Below are 20,025 nucleotides of genomic sequence, written 5' to 3'. Positions count from 1 at the left end.
AAAAAAGACTACCTGGAACACCTAGGATGCTGGTGTGCATTGTGACTTCCAAGAGGGGAATCCAAGAAGCTATTGTTCTAATCTTAACCAGACCCCACGACTAGTGTTCTGTGGGATATACTTTGGAAAATGTGGTTCTGACATGATTGGAAACTCTAAAAGCTCTCTATAGATAAGGAATTAATGCTTTTTCAGAAGGAAATGCAATCAATCAATCAATGATAAAGAAATATATATTAAACCAACACGCTTGAGTTTTGAATTCTACGTTTGTGGAGCAGAATAAGTCAATATACGAGTCCTCTAGCTCTGAGATTTTACAATTATAAATTCACTGAAAAGACCATTTCTCTTGTTACTACTTTCAGTCCTGTGGGTAGTCGCAGTATGAAATGTACCAGCACAAAAGTCTATCTTTGTGTGGGAGAGGTCACCTCTTCTCCTAGTAATATAAGGTAGATCCTTCCGTGACTTCTTTCACTGTTCTTTCCAGGGGGCTATTTAAATTCCCGTGGTGTTAGCTGATGACTTTTTAAAGTACCTGGACAAACTAACAAAAGATTAGGTAGCAGAGATTAGCCTTGTATTTAATCAGTGTACAGCAGTATTCCATTCATACTGGGTCTAACCGTGTGCCAGAAATTTTAGCTGCAATTAGCCGTGGGGTGTAAGTGCAGCATTAACAGCAATTTGATGAATGGTTATCCGCTTTATAAACTAGTATCGGTATCTGCTCCTTGAATCTTCTGCACTAAGTAGAAAGGACATTTGTGGTCTTCCTGTGTTCAGTTGCTTTGTGAATGATCTTGTTAAATTTCTCTGTATTTTGTGAGCACCACACTAAGATAACTTAACCTAAAACTTAGCATCGTTATCGGATTTAAAGATTTAGAGACATAAACAGGGTTCAGGTGCCTCAATGCTTGGAATTTTTGCACAAGCAAAATCTAGGGTGAGCTTTATCATTTCTCTCGGTCATGTCCTTGTCATTTTCAAAGAGGAGGTAAAATAAAATCAAAGGGACAGCGATTTCTTAGCCCTTCATTAGGTGTCCACTCGTGTATGTTTTGCTCTAGCTTTTGGCATTACAGCCTAGGGACAGTGACTGTGACGCTGCCTGTCCTTTACATGCTCATAAGTATGACTTCCAGCATAGGTGCCAAGCACCATCTTTGCTGCCTTCCACCGAATTACAATTTCATCCCTTATTGAGGTTGTTACTATGTTACAAATAACCATGATTGGAAAACCAAACTGTCTGTGATTTATTTTTGTTCCATCTCTACCATATAGAACTTGCCTTTGACTTTGAAGAGTCATCTGAGCTCAGAACAGGTGACAGAATAGGAAGCTGTTCAGTGATTCATGAGAGTAGATGGAAGTCAATGATTAGTTCACATGGCTGTGGTCTCCAGTAATGGCATAAATCTTTAGGGACGTTCCTTATGTCAGGCTCCATGCCTGCCTGTGTCAAATCCCATATAGGCTGGCGTATACTATAAATTGAGAAATCTGAGGGATGAACAAAAATTCCTTTTGTTGTCCACTGTAAACATGCCACACAGACTTGATACAGGAGGAAAGCATAGTATTGCTGTTAACCATACAAAGCTAAATTTTGTATATTTATAAACACAAAGACCATTCACTTGTGGCTAAACACCTTTTTGGAATGAGAGGAAAAAATGTTCATTGTTTGATTGTAGGCGGATACCTATCTGGGACTTTTTAGGTCCCAGATTGAAATTTTCAAGGTCTGTTGAATCTTAAAATAATGAGGAAGGCAATGAATACATAGCAAGGCTAGAAGAGAGAGCTTACCATCGTGTCATTTAAACCAGTGGGGTTTTTAACAGCACCCTCCCACCCCGGGATAATAAAGCTTAACATGTGTTTGTGCTGTTGCCTTTGCATTATATGATACAAGTTGAAGAATCTTCCCAGGGAGTTAATACTCACGAGTTGAGAAATCATTCCTTATTTCCTTTATCATTCTTTACTGCAGTTAGCCAGAGCACCAAACATGGTAATGTGTTCAGCTGACCACTACCAAACCATTAAGCAGGCCACAAACAGAGGGAGGAAGGTCTTCAATTAGAAGATAGGAATTAACTGGAACAGATTGAAAATAAGACAACCCGAGGACACATGAGTCCCCTTTGATAAGAAATGAAGAAGTCACAGGGCTCATTGTCAGAGAACACCATTACCAGAGACAGAGGTAGAGCCATCTGGTCCAGGAGTGCATCCCTGCCCTTCTTGGTCCCGTGTCCTCTGCCACCCAGAGCCCGGGGGACTACGGGTCACCTGCAACTCCTCTGATATGCTGTGCTTTCTGATGGAGACCCTGGCGTACAGCCCTCATCAGGCTGGGATCCGCCATTGTGAAAAGTCACCATCATTCCTATCCCTTCACTGCTGAAGCCAAAGCGGTTCTAAGGAAATCAGAATTCCTGCAATACCCTCTCTCATGAGCTCCTTTGATGAGAAAAGAGGCTTCGTTGCTGCTTTCCAAAGTTGTTAAAGTCTGTTACGTTTGGCATCTCTGGATGATAATTTGTATTGTATTTAGCATCTGTATCTTCAGAGAGAGTTATTTCTATAATGGAAGGTAGTAGGGAGAAATAAAACTCAAAATTCATGTGGCAAGCTATCAATGTAAATCAACTTAGGGAAAAGATTCTAAAGAAAGAAATAAAGGTGGCTCATCTTAAAAAAAAAAACAAAAACCTTTTTTTTTTTAGGGGAAGAAAAGCAGAACAAGGTTGTAAAGGCTGCTGAGAAATGGCTGCACGTTTCTCCGTGTGTGGTACCCCTCATCTGCTGGCCTAGGTTTTAAACCCACCAGCATATTGCTGTTAGTCCCACTGAAGGGATGAGAAAGTGAAAGGTCATTGAGAGACTTTTAAAAAATAACAATACTCTTTATTCTTAGAGCAGTTTTACAGAAAATTTAGCAGATGAGCTGGAGGGTTCCCATATACCCCGTCTCCTGCTGGCCGTTTCCCCTATTATCTTGCATTAGTGTGGTACCTTTGTTACAAACGGTGAACCAATATTGATACGTTATTAAGGAAAGTCCCTAATTTACGTTAGAGTTCACTCCTGGTGTGGTATGTCTGTGGTTTTGACAGATGCATCATGTCACGTGTTCACCATCACAGTGTCACATAGAATAGCTCTACTGCCCTAAAAACCTCCTGTGCTCCACCCATTCCCCACCCCACCCCGATGCCTCCAGTGATCCCCCTCGTGGCTTTTGCGGTGGGCCCTCGGCCCGCGAGCCTCTTTGCCCTCCCGTCGTGAGTTGGCTGTTGTTCATCCTTCAGTTCCCACACAAGCATCATTCCCCAGGGCGCCCCTTGCTTGCACGCTGCCCTCCACTCCCCACACCGGATCGGATCTCTGATCTGTCATCTTTCCTCCTTCCCTGTGCGCTGCCTTCCATGCAGTGGTCACAGGTTTCATGTATACAGTTGGGTGAATAACTTGTCTGTGACCCTGGCTTGGAGGTTCATGAATGAGTAATAGGGCAGGATGAAGAACAGAGCTATTTCAGATCCCATTCCTCAGGCCCGCTGCTGGCGCTTAGGCGTGTTACCCACATAACCAATAACTCAGGACAGGGGCAATTTTAAAACCCCCCTTTAAAAAAATCTGCAACTTTCAGCTCTATTTCCTGATTCCCATATGATGTAAAATGATGAGAAAATAAAGGCCACTGCACTTTCTTCTACTCTTTTCCTTACTTGTGCCTTCTGACAATTATAGCGTTACTTTTACACTGAAATATGTAGAAATTTTCTGTAATTATAATATGGTTTATATGCCTTTGCTCTAAGTTACACTAAAAGAAGAACACCAAAGATCATTATTCAAGAATGAGTTAAGTTTTTATTTCGCTCCTGAGTTTTTCCCATGGCTGTCTCCCAATTATTCCTCTTTCTTGAATTACTGTTTTTGGTAATTAGTAATTACTAATAATTACTGAATTATTAGAATATTTTCTCTATTTTTTTCCTTCAGAAGAGTCTAAGAATTTCTAAATCTTGTATCACTTCATATCTAAAGTATGTATTTGTTATTTTATTTTTATGAGATTTCAGTGTTGGGTCAGTAGTACTCGTTAGTTCATAGCACATTATCATCTCTGGTCCAGGCAAGAATCCTCATTGGTTGATTGATCCGTTGCTTCCCTTTTGTCCCTATATCATTTCCCATTACGCAAACATGTTAGTGTGTGTGTATATATGAATATATATTTTTAATTTTGTTAGTAGAAAAAGTGCCTTATTGTGTTTGCATTTATTTTAATCTACATAGATAGGTTCTGTCATTTATCACGATTCTGTTTCCTACTATGTGTTATGTTTTCACAAGGCACTGTGTTTTCTATCCATCCACATTTCTCTGTGTGCATCTAATCCATTGCTTGGTGTATATCTACAAGTGTTGTCTACCTTTCTTCCCATGATGGACACCAAGTTCAAATGTATTTTAAGTTTTCTTTAAAAATCTTCTCTGTGTTTGAATGTATTTAAGCCCTTCTAATTGAATTCGTGCCCTCTGATTGAATGTTCAAATGGAAATATAGGTATATGAATTGTACAGGCAGTAAATGTCTGAATGAACTTGTGTTAAACACAAGGATTCATATGTATAATAATCTAGAGAATTGTTTTCCTAATAAAAGCAATCTTTTGACAAAAGACAAATCCTGCTTGCATGTTGAGACCTGGATACAGTAGAGTAAGTTCTCAGAAACTTACAATATACAGCACAAAAGGCATAGTTGCAATAAAAGTAAAATGACTGTACAAGGAGACCTAGATACCTTAGTTTGGTAATATGTCATATATTAAATATACTTTAAAGCAATATTTTATTAAAATGAAGAATATCTTTTGGAGCTTATTCCTTCAGAGTTATTTTAATTATGAAAAATACCTTTTTTACTCTGTTATTGAATGCATGCATGTCTTGACATTTTCCCATAAGAACTTGAGGTATCTTTCTACAAAGACTGTATACCCTGAGGATAATGAATAGGGTAGGAATGGAAAAGCATTACTTTGTAGGAGAGGCATTTCCAAGTATTTTATTAAAAACAAAGCCTGTGGCCTTGATTGAGCATTACATTTAACTTTAACCTTCTTGTAAAATGAAAATTTGAAAACATGGTAGATTATATCAGTTTTCATAATCAGAATAGAAGAAGCATACTCATTTCTCAGGGCAGATACTCTATTTCCTGGTAGAGGTATGCCCCCACTGAGCATCTCCTAGAGCAGCTGTGGATATAGGAAAGAGGCTAACCATTAGTAGGGTTTACACTGAATTCTCAAGGTTAGAAGCCCAGTTCTCAGATAAAAAGCAGAGATTTTACTGAGGAAGCAATGTTGTACTTACACTCAAGCAAGTGTTTGATTAAGACCCTAGAATTCTGTATCACTTAGTGCTATATCTTTAGCACATGGAATCTTGGAAGTGGCAGGTATAGGTAGGAGTTCTGATTCTGCCCCTTGTTACCTGTGTGGTCCTGGACACATTTTATCTCTGCAAACTTCAATTTTCTGATATATAATGGTAATAATTAACAATAAACTACCTTGTAAAACTGTTGCTAGGATTAAGTCAGGTGAAAGTTCCTAGGGTAATTCAGTACATACTACATAAGTATGTTGTTAGGATTAAGTGTGATAAAGCATGTGAAGTTCCTAGGATGGTACCTGGTGCATATGACCAGGTCTTCAGTGAGCATTAATGGGCCTTCCTTTCCCTTCCCTATCTTAACGAGCTTTCCTTCTCTACCGCAGGGAAAGCACACATTGCATGTAGATACCGGAATGGAAGGTGATTGGTGTGGCCTTATTCCTGTTGGACAGCCATGCCATCGGGTTACGACAACAGGCCTAAAGTGGAACGTCAGTAAGTAAAACCCTTGCACAAAGGGAGGTTTTCTTTCTTTTTTTAAAAAAACTTTCTCTTGATAAATAATTAGAAATGGAATTGCTAGGTCATATGGGAACTCTATGTTTAACCTTTCAAGGAACTGCCAGACTATTTTCCAAAGCAGCTGTACCAATTTTATATTCCTACCAGTGATGTATGAAGGTTCCAGTTTCTCCATATCCTCACCGACACTTGTTGTTGTTATTATTCCCATCCTAGTGAGTATGAAGTGTTATCTCATTGTGATTTTTATCTCCTTTTTCCTGATGACTAATGATGTTGAACGTATTTTCATGTGCTTATGGGCCATTCGTATATTTTCTTTGGAGTAATGGCTATTTAGATCTTTTGAAGATACTTTAATTGGGTTATCTCTTTTTCTATATTGAGTTGTAAGATTCCCTTATGTATTCTGGATAAAAGTCCTTTATCAGATATATGACTTGAAAATATTTTCTCAGAGTCTTTGGCATATCTTTTTATTTTCTGAAATTTAATGAACTAAGTGCATTAAGTTAATCTAATTTAAATTTGATGAAGTCTAATTTTTTCTTTTATGGATCATACTTCTGGTGTCGTATCTAAGCACTCTTTGCCCAGCCTTCTTCGCGATTCTGTACGCCTGAAACCTACTTTACTTTTCCAGAGAAGTAGCTATTCTTACTAAAATAGTTATTTTTATAATCAAACACCTGAGATTTTATAAGATTAACTGTTCTTACTAAATTTTAAAATGTTCTTCAGTACTTATGAACTGTATTCAGTACTGTACCTCGGTACTAGTCATACTAAAACTGTCTGGTTTGAAAAGAACAAAAAATGAGGTGGATCCGTTCATGAAATAAATTCCAAAAGGAACCATCAGGCATTATGAAACGAATCATCCCTAGTCTCTAAGAATAACAGTAATTTAATCAAAGGGCTTTGACTGAATGTCAAAGGGATTATTTCATGATTGACCAATACCTCTAAGGTTGTAAAAAGTAAAATACGGAACCATGTCATTCTTTTATAACATGTAAAACTTTGAGGTTCCTACAAGGAAATAAATATTTCAAGAAATAAATACATTGAAGATTAAAAGATATTTTAAAAGGCCTTTCTATGAGCCGTTGCTGAAACAATTAGGAAAAAAACTAGAGATATTTTGAAGCAAATGTCTGGCAAGGTCATCAGAATTTGAAAGGACGGTGAGAACAGATCTCCTCCAGTGCATAGAAATCTCTGTGACAGGCTTTGAAGCGGTTAGCTGAAACTGACATGAGCTCCCATCAGAAGCTTTATTTGAAAACATTTCCAGCCTAAAACAATTGTTTTACTGTCTGGAGCTCCCATTCTCTCCAAGGACCCAGTCTAGACAGTGGTGAGCTTCCTCCTGGATCTGGTAGTGACCTCACTTTCCAGGGCTGACGCCAAGACACGCTGGGCACTGCGCAAAGTGAACAGGAGGGTTGACCGTATAGCTTCCTTTATCTTACAGGAACAGGCAAGGGTTGGAGGATACAAGAGATTTCTTCTGTGCTCTTTAGAACATCCTCAGAGCCCCTGTGTTCCACACCAAAATGCACATCCTAATTCTTTTTTTTTTCTAATTTAAACTTATAAAAATGTCTTATACAATTTTTAAAGGTTATACTCCATTTACAGTTATTACAAAACATTAGCTATATTCCCGGTGTTGTGCAGTGCATGCCTATTGTACACCCAGTAGTTTGCACCTCCCACTCCCCTCCCCCTGTATTGCCCACCCTCCACCCGTAACCACTAGTATGCTCTCTGTATCTGCGAGTCTGCTTCTTTTTTGTTATATTGACTAGTTGGTTGTATTTTTTAACTCCACATATAAGTGATATCATACAGTATCTGAATAATAAAATTTAGTCCAGGAAGGGGCCTTGGGCATGATGGAGCTTTTTTTTTTTTTTTTTTTTTTTGTGGTACGCGGGCCTCTCACCGTTGCGGCCTCTCCCCTTGCGGAGCACAGGCTCTGGACGCGCATGCTCAGTGGCCATGGCTTACGGGCCCAGCCGCTCCGCAGCATGTGGGATCTTCCCGGACCGGGGCACGAACCTGTGTCCCCTGCGTCAGCAGGCGGACTCTCAACCACTGCGCCACCAGGGAAGCCCCATGATGGAGCTTTTAATCTTCTTGCTCTGATAATGTTTCAGTCCTGCCGGAATGCTCTACACTATTACTTACCTATATATTTACAGATTGCTTCAACTTTTGAAATAGATACTTTTTTCTCTACAACTCTGTGAAAATAAGAAATAGGAACTTCACAGGGTATGAAAAGCAACAGAGTTGAGACGCAAGTGTTTCATCAGTGGTATGTGGTAAAAGTGCTAATGAATGGGGAATTCTGATAGGTAATATTGCCTCATTAAAAAGCCATAAAAATAACTGTGAAATGACACCTTGTTGGCTTGGAGAGACGTGGATAGATCTTTTTCACAGAGAGCATCCTGCTTTACTCAGTGTCATTGTGAAAGCAGAGCTCGATGTCAGTTTGTCCGTCACCCCTACAAAGTGGCAGGACAGGGCTGGACCCAGAGGAGGAGAAAGGAGATACAGAAACTTAGTCAGGAGTTGCTCACATCCTGGGTCAAGGAGAATAAGCAAGCCCTCATAAGGAAATGCATCAAAATCTTCCTCAGGTGGTCTGGAGGCTGGCATTCTCCCTGTCTGTACCCACACTTAAATATGATGCCACTTTCGGATATGAATCAGAAAGTAGTCTGATTCACCTGTTTCAATTTGTGGTATCTCCCATCATGGTCTGTGTTTAAAACAAGTGCCTGTGGGGGTGCCACCCTCCAGAAGTGTATCTTTACTAATTTTGTCGGAACTACCTCTGTTATAATACTTTAATTCATAGCAATATACTGTGAACAGTCTGTGGTGTGTGTCTGGCACTAAAGTTTCTCTAGGCCATGTACACATAGGACTAAAACAGCTGCATCATAGGCAGTGGCATCCTCATCTTTACTAGACCTGCCGTATAGCTCTGAGAGTGGAAATGCCAGTGTATACTTGGCTCAGGACTACACAGGAGTTCCCATGCTTCACGTCCTTACCCTGTTCTTGGTATTGTCAGATTTAATCATTTTTGCCAGTCTGCTGAGTGCCAATGATATTTCATTGTGGTCTCTGATTGCTGGTGAGCGAAAGCATCTTTTTGTAGTTATTAGCCATGTGGGTTTCCTCTTCTGTGAATTGCTACTTTCTTCTGCCCTTTTAGCCCTTGGACTATTTGTTTCTTTCTTACTAATTCTTAGAAGCTCTTCAGACCCTAATGATCTTCCTCCTGGCTATACATTGCCTTTGCCATTTGTTTATGCCATTTTTGTACACAGAGAGGTTATTAAGTTAAAGGTAGTCAAATTTATCAGTCTTTTCCTTTCAGATTTGTAATTTCTGTGTCATAAATCATGTTTCTATTCCCTGTGGTTGTAAAGATGTTCTCACAGTTTAGTTTTGAGGGGGACTTTTTTTAGGTTTCTCCTTTCACCTGAAATTGATTTTTGTGTATGATATGAGTTAGGGCTCTAATTTTTTTCCTTACTGATAACCAACTGCCCTAGCATCATTTATCATCCTTTTTCCAGTGATTTGTGATATACCATAAGTTTTCATATTCATGGGTATGTTTCTTTGATCTCTAGTCTCTTCCTTTGACTTACATTCTTCTTCCTGTACTGATACCACACTGCCTTAATTAACATAGCTTTATAATAAATATTGAAATGTGTCGAGTCTACCAACCTTGTTCTTCGAAATTTTCATGGCTATTCCTGGCTTTTTTCTCTTCTTTGTAAACTTTAGCATTAGCATGACAAGTGTCACACACACAATTCCATCGTAATTTTTATTGGGATTACATTTAATTTACAGATTATTTTGGGGAGACCAGAACAATTGGGGAAGAGAATTCCTGCATGAAACTGAGTCTTCCCATCCATAAACATAATGTATCTCTCCATTTAATTAGAACTTTTTAATTGCTGTTGATAATTAAAAAATTTTGTCTAAAAGATTCTGTGCTTCTTATATAAGATTTGTCTGTAGAAACCTTGTATTTTGTACTGCTGTTGGAACTACACCTTTAAAAATTACAGGACTTCCCTGGTGGTCCAGTGGTTAAGACTCTGTTCTTCCAATGCAAGGGGCGTGGGTTCAATCCCTGGTCGGGGAACTAATAACATTCTGCGTGGTGTGGCCAAAACATAAATAAATAAATAAAAATGACATTTTATGAGTTCATTGGTGCTATATACACATACAATTGACTTTAGTATATTGTATTAATATATTGCTGAATACTTTCATTGTTTCTAAAAAAGGGACTTGGGTTTTCTATAGAGCCACGTTTTTGTTAGTAATCAAGTTTTCTTTCTTCTTCATCTGAAACAAATAGGATTGTGTTCAGTTAGGAGTAACTGAAATAGCAGCTTTAAAAACTGTCTCCTTTCCCCCTTCATGTGACAAAGTATAGAGTTAAGTAGTTACAGGGCGAGGTTTCTGTGGTTTCCTCAGCCTTTGCCTCAAAACATAAGATGTCTCCGTTGCAACTCCAGCCACTGTGTTCCCCGTTCAGCATCAGGTGGGAAAACATGGAAGAGAGAAGTAGGACATCACAATACTGCAGGAAAACAAGGCATCAGGGATTCCCAGCATTTCCAGAAATCCTTCCTGCATCCAATCTGTTGCCTCAGTGGCTAGAACTATCAAATACCACCCTAGCAGCAAAGGAGTCTGGGACATGACATTTTGTAATCTAAGGACATAGTCACCCCAAATAAAACCGAGGTCCTGTCAGTGAGGAAAGAAAGAATGAGTAGGAGTCTGCTCTTCTATCAAAAAAATGCCTTTTCTTTGTCTGCCATCTTGATGAACAGTTTAGCCACATATATAATAAAACCTGATTTTAACTTTCTTCCAGGCAGTACTCTTCTGGATTTCTGTTGTTGCTGTTGATGAATCCACAATCAGACTAATTCTTTTTTTTTTTTTGTGGTACACGGGCCTCTCACTGTTGTGGCCTCTCCCGTTGCGGAGCACAGGCTCCGGACGCGCAGGCTCAGCGGCCATGGCTCACGGGCCCAGCTGCTGCGCGGCATGTGGGATCTTCCCGGCCCAGGGCACAAACCCGTGTCCCCTGAATCGGCAGGCAGACTCTCAACCACTGCGCCACCAGGGAAGCCCCAGACTAATTCTTATTTGTTTATAATCTGTCTTTAACTCTATCTACTCTTTAGACCTTACGTTTTTCTTTGATGTTCTACAGATTTACTACAGTATGTTTAAGTGTAACTTCTCTCTTGTTCTAGTTGGTTTTCCTTAGCTCTGATAATTGGTGTTCATTGATTCTGAAAATTTTTCAGATATCCCCATTTTTCAGATAAGGGCATGGTAGTTCAAAGCCCTAGTTAGTGATTTGCCCAAATTCATATCATTAAGGGATTGGTACACTCAAAATTTGAATTCAGCTCTTCAATGCTATTTTTCCTGTTTCTAACTAGTAAATGAAAGACCTTCCATATAAAATAAATTGATGTTTTTTAAAAAGTCACTAAAATGAATTTGGGATAAAGAGAAAAATACAAGAGGAAGTTAACTGTAGACAGGGGAAAGAAAGCAAAGGAGATAGGAAAGAGGACTATAATGGTAGGAAATTAAAAGTAATTTGGAAGAAAAATAAAAATCCTGAGGGACAGAACTTTGAACGTCTCTACACTTTTGCTAAGAAAAATATTAAATGGTGTTGCCCTCCATTTGCCCAGGCCTCTGCTTTATAACACTCAAAGTGAGTTTGAAATTATGCATTCACTGTTCTTCATTGTTCCCTTTTTTTGTGTTTTTTCAAAGAAATATAGATATAAATGACAGAGTGAAATAATTTTCTAGCATTGACTGAAAGAGACTCAAATCTAGCCCAAGTGAAAGAGTTTTGAAAGAAAAAAAATTCTGAGAAAACAGTTTGAAAAGATTTTTCATCTCTATGGGAATGCTTTGTAATAAGTGTGTACAGGTATCAAGATTTTCTGCAGGAGTTCTCTGTGAGTTTTTTTTTCCTATCTATCTATCTATCTATTTACACATCTTTATTGGAGTATAATTGCTTTACAATGTTGTGTTAGTTTCTGTTGTATAACAAAGTGAATCAGCTATACGTATACATATATCCCCATATCCCCTCCCTCTTGCGTCTCCTTCCCACCCTCTCTATCCCACCTCTCTAGGTGGTCACAAAGCACCGAGCTGATCTCCCTGTGCTGTGCGGCTGCTTCCCATTAGCTATCTATTTTACATTTGGTAGTGTATATATGTCCATGCCACTCTCTCACTTTGTCCCAGCTTACCCTTCCCCCTCCCCGTGTCCTCAAGTCCATTCTCTACGTCTGTGTCTTTATTCCTGTCCTGCCCCTAGGTTCTTCAGAACCTTTTTTTTTAGATTCCATATATATGTGTTAGCATATGGTATTTGGTTTTCTCTTTCTGACTTACTTCACTCTGTATGACAGACTCCAGGTCCATCCACCACTGTGAGGATTTTTAAGTGCCAACCTAACAAGGGAACAGTTCAAGCATCTATTAAAAAACAACAACAGCAACAACTACAGTTGCTATTAATGCAGTTTCAGTGAGAAACTCTTAATTCTCACTCCATTATGCCTCACAAGGTGATTCTAGTCAGTTGTCATGGTTCAACAATAGCTATACACACTTAAGGTATAGCCTTTGTGAGCTCATGCCACTAATGTATGAGATGTTTCATGTTTCTAAGTGTCTCTATTATTATTTTAATTATTGCTTTTCTAGTCCAGTGCTTGAAAAAAAGCATTCTGAAACTGTGATGTCAACATTTCCTCTTTGATTCGAGGACAATATCTTTTGTGTCTTCATTCTTTTGATAATCAGTGACCCACTTTGAGTTGAAGAGATTGTTACAATTTTTACGTAAAACACATGCTTCAAGAATCAAAGTTGATGATAATAAGGATGGCTTTTAAAAATTTAATTTTTTTTTGGCCCCAAGGAGATGTTAGCTAAAGTTTCCCTCCCCAAGACCATTTTCTCAAGTTTACAATTCGGTGAAATGACTGTATTTCATCATAGCCAAGATGTCATCAGTTGTAAGATGCATTATTATTTTATGTACACTGAGAAAAAAATGCTACTAATTATAATTGCAGAGATGTGGGGAAAATATATGTTAAAACTGATAAAATATGGTAGATCAAATACAATAGAAATTTACGAATCAAACTATATGCATAGACATACCAGTCTTAAACCTGTTGTGAAAAATTGCAAAAGCCTTTGAAAAGGGCAAAAAGATACCTGTGTATCTTTCAGTAGATTGTTTGGCCTGGTCTAGAGGCCCTTGAAAGGTTATATGATTCTATAGGATACCTAGCTCTTCATCGTCTTTGATTATTTTGCAATGTTGTGGAATTAGAAGTTAACTGATAAAGGGCAGATCATACTTTATATGATTCCTGTTTATATAAGTCAGTTGAACTTTTGTTCTGTGAAAACTTCATGGATTATCACCCTATATAAATGGCCAATTTTCCATCTATTAGCAAATCCATTTCAGCATTCCTTGTTGTCTAAATAGGTCTGTCCTTTGTAGTCTCCTTTGAACCAGTTTTTTACATCATAATAGTTTTCTCATTAATTAATGACTTAATTGAAATCTTTGATGTGTTCATTTTATATTTGTTGGAGTCATTATTTTACCCTTTAAAAATTTTTTAAAAATTGTAATCACCTATGATATTTAAAGGATCACAAGCTGTTGCAGTCTTCAGAAACAAAACAGTGTAAAGTGTTATTGCAAAATACCACTTCCGGTTGTGTGCAGTAGGTCAGAGGGAGCTCTGGGACAAAGGTCTAATGATGTCACTTCCATATTTGTATCCCGGAAAAGGTCTCACAAAGGACTGTACTTGAACTGTGCACTCTGTATCTGTAAAGGATCATGGCCATGACTGAACCTTTTAAGCAAAAGAAATCAGACCAATACGCTCTTCTAGAAGGCAAAAGTTGATTCCAGTACTAGTAAACTAAGCGGGAAGGAAATGACATTTTTTAAGCAGTGTTATTGAAATATAATTCACGTATTATAAAATTGTTCTGTTCTTGATCACAGAAAGAAAGCATCCAGTGTTTTCACCATGAACTATGATGTTAGCTGTTGGTTTTTCACAGATGTCCTTGATCAGATTGAGGAAATTCTGTCCTATTCCTAGTTTGTTGAGTGGTTTTACCATGGAAGGGTTTTGGACTTTGCTTTTTTTTTGGTCTATTGAGATGATCATGTGATTTTTTTTTTAAAAATCCTGTTGATATAATAATATATTACATTAATTGAATTTCCGATATTAAATCAAACTTAAATCCCTCGGATAGGTTCCACTTGGTCATGATGTATAATTCTTTCTCTGTGTTGCTGGATTCAGTTTCCTAGTATATTTTTGAGGATTTTTGCATCCACATTCCTAAGATACATTGTTTTGCAGAGTTTTTTTCTTGTGATGTCTTTGACTGGTTTTATAATCAGGGTGGTACTGACATCTACTCTTAAAGTCCAGGCATTCAGGAAGGAACCTCCAGGGAAGTCAACCAAGGCAGCAAGAGTGAAACACCAGTGAAGTAGGTCTAGCAGACAGGATGCAGATTTGGGGAGGTCATAGCATAGAGGAAACTCTGGTTGCAGGAGACACCTGAAGTGTGTTCTGATCCAAAGATAGGTGGTGCCTTGTACCTTGCCCTCTTTTACCTGTGTGCTTGCTGCTAGAGGCAGGAGGGAGGAGAGAATGAGACCTGTAGGGCCAGCTTGTATCTAATGAATAAATAACAGGGGCTGGCTGGCCCTTCTAAGGAGGAAGTTTAGGTCACTGAACATTTAAACAAGCCCAACCTGCTGGGGAAGCAGTTTCATTTACAGGAAATTATATCGAATAATCTCTAAGTGTTCCTTTAAAAAGCAATTATCTCCACACACGGATAAAGACAAGGAGCAGCCTTTCCCCCTTCTGTGTTTAATTAACCATCAATGGCTTTGCATCTTCACTGCTTTATATTATTAACTTAGAAAAGTCATTAATGTTTCCATAGGTCATTTTTATTTATAAATAGAAAGTGCTAGCTATAAATTCCAATATTGATTTTTCTCCAATAATAACTTTTTACTAAGGATCTTTCAAACCTTAGGAATAATAAGTTCCCTCCCAAATTTATGTAAATCTAAATGTGTGAAAGATTTATTTTTCATAATAGCTGTACCTAGAATATTACATTTATTTATATATGTATAAATAAATTAGGATGATAATTACAGATAAATATTTTCACAAAGGTTTCTCAAGGAAGCCTTACATTTCTATTTGTAGGGCCCTGAATATTTTCAAATATTTGGTGAGATTTAAAGTGTAACAGTGCATACTGAGTTCATTGCTCTAGGCTGTATTAAGTGTTTTTTTTTAATTGGAGTATAGTTGATTTATAATGTTGTATTAGTTTCTGCTGTACAGCAAAGTGAGTCAGTTATACATATACATATATCCACTCTTTTTTAGATTCTATTCCCATGTAGGTCATTACAGAGTATTGAATAGAGTTCCCTGTGCTATACAGTAGGTTCTTATTAGTTATCTATTTTATATATAGTAGTGTGTATATGTCAGTCCCATTCTCCCAATTTATCTCTCCCGCCTTTTCCCTCAGTAACCATAGGTTCGTTTTCTACACCTGTGACTCAGTTTCTGTTTTATAAATAGGTTCATTTGTACCATTTTTTTAGATTCCACGTATAAGTGATATCATATGATACTTGTCTTTGTCTGACTTCACTTGGTATGACAATCTCTAGGTCCATCCATGTCACTGAAAATGGCATTATTTAGTTCTTTTTTATGGCTGAGTAATATTCCATTGTATATATGTACCACTTCTTCTTTATCCATTCATCTGTTGATGGACATTTAGGTTGCTTCCATGTCCTGGCTATAGTGCTGCAATGAACATTGGAGTACATGTATCCTTTCGAATTATGATTTTCTTCAGATATATGCCCAGGAGTGGGATTGCTGGATCATATGATAGTTCTATTTTTAGTGATTTCTTATATTTTTGACTATGTTATGGAAATAACAGAGTATTATATTCTTGATTAATGGAATATATTAAAAAAGAAACCTTTATCGTTGATACCACATCTTGATTTTTTAATGTATCCTTGATAGTAAGTGCCAGCAGATGACAATTTCTATGATGTATAGTCCAGACTATATGAATGTTATTTCCTTTACTTAGAATCTAGGATAATTATATTGATAGTATCAGAATGTTGAAAGGCGCATCATCGTTTGTCTTGACCTATGATTTTCAAATGAAATAATGAAGATCTAAAAGTGACTTCCACAAATCACATGGTTTTGTAGGGCCAGAGCTGGCCTGGAACACAGATGTCTCTATCCCAACACAGGGCTTTTTCCTCCTAGGCTCCTTCACTACTAGCAGTGTAGAAAACTTTGATATTTGATAACAGATTCAAATATATATAAAGATAGGTAAATGTAAAATGTGTGATGTTTGATAGGTAGATTGAAAAATATAACCATATTAGTTAAAATTTTCATGATATAAGTTTTCAGCTGTATCAGTTCCAAATTGCTGCTATAACAAATTACCACAAACTAGAGGCCTAAAACAACAAGCTCATCATCTACAGTTCTGGAGGTTGAAGTCCCAAATGGGTCTTAAGAGACTAAAATCCAGGTATTGACAGAGCTGCAATCCTCCTGGAGGCTAGAGTGGAGAATCCCTTTCTTACCATTTCAGCCTCCAGAGGCTGCCCACATTTCTTGACTCATGATTCCTTCCTTCATTGTCAAGGCCATCAGTGTAGCATCATCAGATCTCTCTTTCTCTGACCTCTGCTTCTATTGTCACCTCTCTTTCTCTGACTCAGACTCTGAACCACCCTCTTTTAAGGACGTTGTGACTACACTGGGTAATCCAGGATAATCCTAGCTCGTGCTTTTTAATTTAATCACATCTGAAAAACCCCTCCTGCCATGCAAGTAACTTATTTACAGATTCTGAGGATTATAATGTGGACATTTTGGGGGTGCCATTATTGAGGCTGTCATTTAAGTCTGTAATCAATAAGTTCAGTAATTTCCTGGAATAATACATATTGAATACAGTTATGACATCATTGAAACTTTACAGTTACTCTGAAAAGTAATGTATGAAGACTGTTTACATGTCCTTGAGAAACTGAATCTCAGTGTTATTCATCTTGGCCTCAGATAACGTGTGGTAAAGACTCAAGACAAAATAGACACAAAATATTGTGTGAGCATGATTCATGTGGTGTCCACAAAGAGGGGTGAGAGTGACAATTTCCATTCACTCTGGTTTCTGTTCTCCAAGGATTGTGGTCAAGTTTAGTCCAGCATATATTCTGATCCCTGGGAGCCATGAAGGAAGTCAGAAGGTTTGCATCTGGTCAGCTGTGAGTTTGTCATCGGGCTTTTATTAGACATATTCCTTCTTTCTATCCTTTTTTGATTCCTTCTCTTTTTTAGCCTTTGAGGCTGCATTTTAATGAGAAACTGATAGTTTCTCCCAATAACAGGCAGCAATCTGATGTGTGATTAAGATGGTGAAAAACAAAAGGCAGAAAATTTGACTCTTCTTAGATTGCTTTCTTAGTTACATATTATTAGAGTCTCAGGACTCTACGGGTCCTTAACAGTCGATCAGATATGTATCATTAATTTGCTGAGCACGCATACACCAGCAAACTACTGATTGACTACTTATCTCACTTTTATTCCTGCCTCTTCCACACACGCAAACACCAATGCCGCATACATATACTTGCACTACAATATGGTACAAGTTTGGGTTTTCTTATTATATACATAGATTTGATCAGTCTGGGGTCACAGAACACAGAACTGCTGCTTCTGATAAGTTCCAAATATTAACACTGAGGAATAATCGCACAAAATGACAATCATGGGGAACTTGAGGACCCAACTTTTATGAAAAAGGCAAAGTTGGGTAAGGGGGAGCTTGATAAGCAGTAGATATTATTTCTCTGGGGAGAAAAATACAAAGAGGAACAAGATTTTTTTTTTAGACTATGTTATTCTGCAGCATTTTCAAAAATTATACTGGTAAGCAAACATTACATTTTCCAGACATATCAGACTAATGACATAACAGCCTACAACAAATTTGTATTAAATACTGTATAGTTCGTTAACTCAGCTCCAATTCTATTTTCTATGTTGTAGGATTTGAAGCAGATATGAATGATTTTTCTTAAGTCCTTACCCTTTTGTGATTCTGCTGAGAGCACAAGAAACCAACAGTAATTTACTGTATGCCATAATCATCCTGTTTTGTTTTTAGAAAACTCCCAACAACCTGACAACACACATTTGTTATGGTTGAGTCTAGGCATTTAAATATGAAAACAGTTAACATGCATTTGTAGGGAATATGACAAATGGGAATTTGTGAGCAGACCAATTTTTCATTGACCTGCATTCAAGAACACTATTATAACTCAGGCATGCCTCCCAAGTTGTTTAAATGCGTTGATGTCCTAGTATTTATGTGGGCAGGTTGACTGATGAGAATGACTTTGGTATAAGCTCAAGAGTCCCTTTCTATTTCCCCTCCTCCAGGCTTCACTTTTGTGCTGATTCAGATGTGAGCTCTGCATTCAACCATCCAGCTAATATATTGAGACAAGAAAGCAATAACTTTTGCTCATTACATGAATTGTAGGGAAAGAATCAAGGGGTTCAGATGAATAAACTTTCACTATGGGAACAGCTCACGGGGCATAATTTTCTTCTGGGTCCAAATAATCATATTGTGTGTTTTGAATATACTTTCTTCTACCTATCTTTTCTCTACACTCATTCTTATTCAGGTATAACATCAACTCTTTTATGAATGCAGAGTATTATTATCCTCATTTTGTAGATGAGGAAACCGAGATCCAGAATGTTAAATGAATTGTCCAAGTTCATGTTTCCTAACTTAGTCCTCCATGCACAGAAAGTGGACCCATCACTGGTTATTTACATATCTATTTTTAAAAGCTTTTGACTTGGTGAAGTAACCTATCTCAACATCCTTTTTCTAAATGAAAATAGAATTTTCCCGGACATTGGGCAGGTTCTAAGACAAAGGAGACAGAGAATTAACACCTTGGCAATTAAACTCATGATATGAGCCCTACCTAAGACATTCCTTTCCACTCTGTGAGCCACAAATCAGAACCCATGCAGATTTGAGGAGTGTGTACTTTAAGTGTAACTTATGCTCATCGTGATGTGTGATGTCTGGGGTGATTATAAACCAAATGTCATTCATCGCGGTTCTCAAGTATTTGTGGTAAGGACTCAAGGGAAAAAAAAAATATTTACTTAGCATTCACAAAGGGGGATAAATGGTTAAAGCAGGATTTTTGATGAAAAGGAAGGAGCAGTGATAAAAGGGCAAGACGGTTTGGCTGCAGGAGGTTTCGATGGCAGGCAGGTTTCTCAGCTGTGAGCTGCTCCTGTGTCCTGTAGATTGCTTGGAGGCCAGATTGTGAAAAAGCTGAAAATATTTAGAGAACACGAGGCTTAAATTAAAAGAAGGGCAGATCACACTGGGGAAATGCCCAAAATGCAGACTAAATTAGAAGCATCTGCATAAAGGCGCTCTGAAATATGTCTGTGGACCCCAAATAAAGTTTGTAGTGAAGAAATATTTGCATAATGTGTTTTTGTTACTGTGCAGGGGAAACCCAAGGTACAGATTACACAGAGAGAAAGTAAGTTCTCAAGCTTAAGAGGTGTATTTGGGAACTAGCAAGAGAGGGTAGAGGTCTTCTTCTGGTTTTGAGATTATAAAACAGCCAAAAAAGGAAACAAATCAATGCTTTAAACCTGTTTGACAAAGTAACTCTCTGGAGATTATAACATGTAACTTACCTTCTTTGTGTAATTCGTACCTTGAGTTTCCCTTGAAACGTAGCAAAAAACATTT

General features: G+C 37.9%; 1 protein-coding gene across 1 annotated transcript in view; it reads left to right on the top strand.

Moving 5' to 3' along the window:
- Positions 1-20,025, top strand: part of TPK1 (thiamin pyrophosphokinase 1) — a gene marked incomplete at both ends in the record, with an annotated part of 342,964 nt that overhangs the window by 236,275 nt on the left and 86,664 nt on the right. Inside the window, one exon of the mRNA XM_079711871.1 lies at positions 5,817-5,928. Within this exon, the coding sequence (XP_079567997.1) occupies positions 5,817-5,928 (112 nt within the window). The remainder of the gene's footprint in view (positions 1-5,816; positions 5,929-20,025) is intronic.

Source organism: Hyperoodon ampullatus (genome assembly GCF_949752795.1).
Source record: "Hyperoodon ampullatus genome assembly, chromosome: 9".
NCBI classification, from domain to species: Eukaryota; Metazoa; Chordata; class Mammalia; order Artiodactyla; family Ziphiidae; genus Hyperoodon; species Hyperoodon ampullatus.
The sequence above is the reverse complement of the archived record's forward strand: the minus strand, read 5'-3'. Positions and strand labels throughout refer to the sequence as shown.